Genomic DNA, 6,518 nt, shown 5'->3' on the forward strand with positions numbered 1-6,518 from the left:
TTAAAGATTACACAACTCTAGTTTGACCTAAGCGATGCTCGTGCATCTACTGTACAAGTTTGATCGAGTCACGTGATCTATGCAAACGAGGCTACGTCACACTCCACAAACGTACACAAAGTCATACCGAACTTTTATTTTATTTTTCATTTAATATTCAGTGTCTGCGATCTAATATTAACTGTTGTATTTTATTAATATGCGTCAATAAAAAATATAAATTATAAAAATATATTTAGATAAAAAGTTTCGAATGATAACAAACGTGTGTAGATCCTTTGTTCATGTATATAATGTGATGTAGCTGTCATTCTATACGTGTCCACAAGATGGCGCCATTGACGGATTTCTGCTTACTGTTCAAGGAGAGGAATGTGGTCAAAAAGTTAGGAAATAACAAGCTGACCTATTGACATATTTTATTTAGTTTGCGTGTATGATATGAAATACCTCTAGTGAACACAAAGTCCAACCAGCATATCAAAGCTAAAAATGTGTCACTTCTGTGTTAGTTTACATGATAGCAACCAACTGTTTATAGACAACTTACAGGAACAGTAAAGTAAAACCAAATTGTGTCAAAGAGAGACTCATTGGTAGCTCCTTCATTCTAATGGAGAATATATCTTTATAAAGTCATGATTTGAGCTTTTGCAGTAACATATTTTTTTAACAGATGGTGTTACAGTATTTCTGTATTATAAATCATAAATGTTTGAATGTTCCAGACTAGGCCTATGTACAGCCCCGACATAACGTTGCATAAACTTTTTAAACGTAAACGTTGGTGCGATTGTAAACCCTGTGGTGATGATGCAAGAGTTGAACTAGGGCAGCTGAGAAGGCCATTCTTTGAGTTATTTTTGAGTCATTTACGGAGCCTGATTAATTCAGTATAAATACGTATTTAATACTGCAAAATACATGTCTTCTTATCAATTGTTGCACATACCAAGCTTCAGCAGACACATTTAAACGACTTAACACCGCATGGGTTTGACACGTGTTGGCGGCTTGCAGTGTCCATTGGTATAATCACACATGCCCACGCGGCGCGTGTGAAATTAAAGTGACAGACAAGTTGTGAAGATGTTTGTGATAGTGTAACGGTGTTCATCAGCTGTAACTCTTCTTCTGTTAGCTCATCTGTCAAACATATCAACTATAAATCATGTTGTCATAAATCTCACTGAATCTCACTTATTTACAGTGATGTTGTGATCTATCTGAGAATTAAGTTTGGGCGCCATTTTCCTTATAAATAATCCTTTCATTTCAAGTCTCAATGCATCTGACTTACTTTGTGTTCATCTCTGTGTTTGCTCTTTTATCTGCCGACAAATGTGTCGTATCCCATATTATAGGTTTTCCTTTTGTGTTCTCTTACAGGAATCTCAAATAACAGGTGCTTTTAACGTTTAATTTTAAGCAAACTTTCGATTTTTTTTTACAATTTAGCTAACCTCTTTTAAGACGTCTCATTGAGAGAATAAAGTTTGTCATGTCTGAAGCAAATCCTCAGACAAACCTGTTGACATCAGTAGATATAAAACAAAACATGATTTATATGATGTTCAAAGAGAAAACCACTTCCTTTGTTTGATGTGTTCCTCATAAAAGCTTTGACACCCACAAGTCTCCTCCTCCTGTGAACTTCAGTCAATATAAGACATGAAGTTTCTTTAAGTGATGTGAATGTGACGCTTTGACTGTGTTCAGATCATATCAAGTGTTTCTCAGGGTTATTCAAGAACGTATTAATAATGTTTCACACGATACATGTTTTCTCTTTCTGCTTGTGGCTGGTTGGTAAGTTTACATCCTTTCTTTTGTTTTGTTTTATGTGAGATATTGTCTTAATTGTTTCAAGCCTTTTTAAAGATCAAACGTAAATCTTGCTTGTCTTATAAGTTTACTACTAGCGTTTTGCAGTTTTTATACAAAATTTCCAGGGTAATTCTGTACTGTAGCTACAGCACAAATAAAGATAATGTATTGTTTAGTAATTGTGTGTTTGTGTTGTTCAGGTGTGTTTGGTGATGAAGTGAAGTCAGTGTCAGTGATGGAGGGACAGAATGTAACTCTACACACTAATCTCACTGAACTACAGACAGATCATGTCATTGTATGGAGGTTTAAAGACATCCGCATCGCCAAAATCAAGAGATCAGACAATATTAATCCCACATATAATAAGACTGAGACATTCAGAGACAGACTGAAGATGAACAATCAGACTGGAGATCTCACCATCACACACATCACATCTCAACACTCTGGACTTTATACACTCAGAATTAATATGACAGGTAAACTCAATGTCAAGAAGAATATCACAGTTACTGTTTATGGTGAGTAGCATGTGTGTGTCACTTTTTTACTGTTTTATTTAAAATAGTTTAAATCCTTTAGTGTTCGGAACCAAATGGTCATAAGCACTGTAAAAATAATACACATTTACTGGTATTTTATTTGCCAGCACATTGTCGAATAATAGACTTGCCCTTTCGAGGGAACTCTAAACTGCGTCAAAGAATGATGAATGTAAATAGTGTGAAACTGTGTGATGAAACTAAGCGATGACGTCACGATTGACACAGATAACAGAAGGTATAAATAGAAGGCTCTGTGTGTGAATGTGTCTTGTTTTTGTCTTACCAAGATTATTTTTGGTTAAATAAGTTAGACAATGAGTTGACAAAAGACCTTTAAGCCGTGTACTACTCCCTGCCATCGTTTCATTCCTAATGGGGTCCATTACAAACTCTGTGTTGAGTGTTTGGACATGCTGATGCAGCTCTTGAGGGGTCTGCCTGTGAACATTGTTTGTGGCTAAAGCTTAGAACGCTCCACTCATGTTTAGCTTTGTTTGATGAGGGAGGAAAGATTTGCCAACCTCAAGGATCGGGACGCGCCACTGCAGAGGCGGCGAGGCGTCTTCGTTTGTGGGGCTCCAGATGGATGTTGCTGAGGGTGCTGAGACAGCTTCTGCCTTTTTACAGCCCCCCATTTTGTGGAAGGGGTTTGGGAGACGGCATTCAGCAGCCCAATGCACTGCTCTTGCTCTGAACAGTTAGAGAGTGCTGGTTTTCATACAGGGAACACAGAGGAGCCTCAGGAAACTCCTCTTTCCCCTGGATATGAGGAGCTATTAAAGGATGTTACCCGGGTGGTAGCCAGACTTAGCGTTGACTGGCCCATTGAACAACAAGAGGTTAAGTCTGTTAGTAAACTCGATGAAAGATTGCTAAAGAAACAGGTACAGCCTTAAAGTGGAGGATCAACACTGGTTGTTCGGTTCTTGTGTGGAACCTCGAGGACGAGGCCTTCTTTTCAGGTGGGAGTTCCCGCATGGGATCTAGACGTGGTTTAAGAAGGGCTTCCCCAGGCATCCTTTGAGCCCATTGAGTCCAACTCGGACAAACATTTGTCCCTAAAGCTGGCATTCATGATAGCATTACCTCTCTAAGGCCGTGTTTGGAGTTCGCTCAAAGCAGGATTAAAGGTATTCTGTACCCTAGACCAGGGTATGTTCAAAAGGAATGTGACCAGGACCTTAGTTCTTCAGGCCTTTCATCCCCCGCCCCCAGATTACATTTATGATGCCCTGTCAAGGCATTAGAAGAGTATGCATGATGATCTTATCCATGGCGAAAATCTGATGAACAGTTGGTTTATTCTGGACCGCAAAGTTTAGGTCAACCGGCCTCTAAGCAGACCATAAGTAAATGGATCTTTGAGCCAATTTCTTTAGCTTACGAGTTGCGTGGAATGCCTTCGCCTCTGATCATTTGGGCACATTCTAGTATCCTCTGTGCAGGATGTTTGTGATGCTGTGGGTTGGTCTTCCCCGCATATGAGGTACAATCTGGAGCTCGCTTCCTTACCACAATCTACATGGCATTTCATTCCCCATAGAGTCAATCCTGTAGAGTTTCCTCGAAAGGGAAGAATGTAGCATAGTTCCCTGAGATAGGGAACGAAACACTGTGTCTCCTTGCCATAGCTCCTTGTGCCTGGAGCATTTGCTTCATTTAAAATGTTTTTTTGCAGACGCTGATTCAAGTTGCTTCCTCCTACTTTTTATACCTTCCTGTATCTGCGTCACTTGTGACGTCAATAAAATAGAGCTGAGCAGCCATAAAAATGTGCACAGAAAACACCTTCAAATTAATACAATATATTTACAATTTTTTTGGTACTTCTACAATCTATCAACATATTTTAGGTGAGTTTTCTCTCAATGAATTAAGTTGTTGTTGTGTATCATTACAGCAAAAGAACAAACAAATGGACACCCGAATTATATCATTCCTTTCTCTTGTGCCGCTGTTGGATTTCTGGTGGTTGTAGCACTTCTGATCATCTGCAAGAAACAAAGAAACAAACAACAACAGGGTACATTTAAATAATTAATCAAATTGCTGATGTGGAAGTATATTTACACATTTTGTCTCATATTTGATCCAGAATCCTAAAGACATTCATCTTGGGTTAATGGACTGTGACAGTTCTGCAGCTAAAGCATCTGTACAAATCTTATTTTTGAAGACTGAAGACTGAAGATTGAGTTTTGTTGGTTCATCTGTAATCTGTCATTATTGTTACAGATCAGACCCGTGAAGACCAGATCACATACGCTGATCCAACATTCTACCAACACGACACCAAAACAAAGGTAAAGAAATTTTTATTCTTTACCCACAATTCACTAATATTTTCATTTATGATCTATCCCATCATTGGGTAAAATATGGACACTTTCAAGCTTCATTTAATGCAACAGATTTCTCTTTTCCTCAACCATTACAGATAATGATAATCAACACAAAAACGTAGAGCCTAAATTCTGTCTTTATCATTCAATCAAGTCGTGCACTATGGTATAGAAAATAACTCAAATAAAAGATTGGAAGTCATTCAGTTTACGCCTCTCTGCCTCCATATTGGTGAGGGCAAAAGCTGACCACAAAGACACACGAGTGAATGGTGGAGCTGCGGTTTTCTGGTTAAAAACACAACATTGTTTTCATTTCTCAACTTATTTCAATACTTTTCTATTTAAGTGGCTTACAGAAATGTTTTGACACCACTGAAAGTTGGTTGATGACTTGAAAATGTATTTATTGTCATACGGAACCGTTAAAACTCAGACTTGTCAAGCAATCATTCAGGCTTTATAACTGTGTACACATTGCAAATGTGAAATAATTTAAGGTAGAAAAAATGAAAATTGTTTTTTAAGCTTCTACTGTGCTTTGTATGTTTTTTGATTGATTTTCTGTGTTTGTGTTTCTCACAGGGCGCTCAAGAGGAGGATACGGTGGTCTATTCAGGTGTTGTCACAAAACGTTGATTCGTCTGCTCTGATACGACTATGTTTGCTCAATTTTGTTGTTCAACACAGATTTTCTTTCATTAAGTCATTTTTTTTGAATGTTGTGTCCTTACATTTGAACTTACAAGCAATAGATTTGATAGGAACCCTGATGTTGTGTTAACTGGGATTCGAACCCATAACACAGTGCTGTACCAAGTGAGCTAAAAGAGCATCAGCAGTCTTTTATTATCAGTAATAGATGAAGTCACATATATCATTCATTTTAATACTCACAAACAAAAAACATTGAAATAATTTTGTAAATGGTTATTGTTGTTATTCTGTGCTTAAGTTGTGATCTGTTTTGTTTTGAAATAAAAGAGCATCACAAAGGCATGAATAGTCATGTTTTAATTATTTATAAATTAACCATTCAATGTAATACATAGAGGCAAAGTTTGGTATCGACTTCCACATTTCCCATCGCCACTTTCCTGCAAGCTTAAGCGTATGACGTCAAAGTATCATCTTTATTAAATTTCAACGGTTCTCAGCTCCCAGCATTTCATCAGGATCAGTGTGTAAAGTGACAGAATGTCCCTCCATCATTGACACTGACTTTACTTCACCTTAGCAACACATAGAACAACCAAATGAAACACCCCAGTAACCAGTAGAAATACATTAGCAACATACATAATGTAATTCATATTTAAATGCATTTGATGGAAGGTGCAGAACTGTAAAAGTTTGTCCAGTCATTGCATCGGTCAATAGGACGTCCTGCTTGCCAGTCAAACTACTGCATGTGTGTCCTGATTCGTCTCCTTTATTTACTGTAGGATAAAGTGTTTCTTATGAACAAGTATACGCTGATATGTATCTTTTCCACAACAAAAACAGATTCAATTTACAATCAATTGTAATCAAATTACAACAAATTTAATTATTCAGTGATGCATCAATTATTTCACATTATTAATTCAGTGGATCATTACTAAACTCCGCCCCCTGGCGGTGAGTTGGGGTATTATCACACATTTGAGTGTCCGTGATCTCAAACCGAGCAGTTTTGGTGAATATACGCATTTCAATATATTATTGTTTGGGACATAATCACTCTAATGTCGAACACTATAAGGGCAGATAGTTTGCGAAGTGGTTTGCAGGGTAAGTTATGTATTTGAATGGATCCTCG

General features: G+C 37.6%; 1 protein-coding gene across 1 annotated transcript; it reads left to right on the forward strand.

The window, feature by feature from the left end:
- Positions 1-1,709: 1,709 nt before the first annotated feature.
- LOC130430480 (uncharacterized) lies at positions 1,710-5,720 on the forward strand. The gene is made up of 5 exons (XM_056759593.1): positions 1,710-1,809; positions 2,028-2,351; positions 4,276-4,398; positions 4,611-4,678; positions 5,303-5,720. Exons 1-5 carry the CDS (start codon positions 1,764-1,766, stop codon positions 5,354-5,356), a joined length of 615 nt encoding a protein of 204 aa, XP_056615571.1. The 5' UTR covers positions 1,710-1,763; the 3' UTR covers positions 5,357-5,720.
- The last annotated feature ends 798 nt before the right edge of the window (positions 5,721-6,518 follow it).

The sequence above is a fragment of the Triplophysa dalaica genome, chromosome 10 (genome assembly GCF_015846415.1).
Source record: "Triplophysa dalaica isolate WHDGS20190420 chromosome 10, ASM1584641v1, whole genome shotgun sequence".
Taxonomy (NCBI): Eukaryota; Metazoa; Chordata; class Actinopteri; order Cypriniformes; family Nemacheilidae; genus Triplophysa; species Triplophysa dalaica.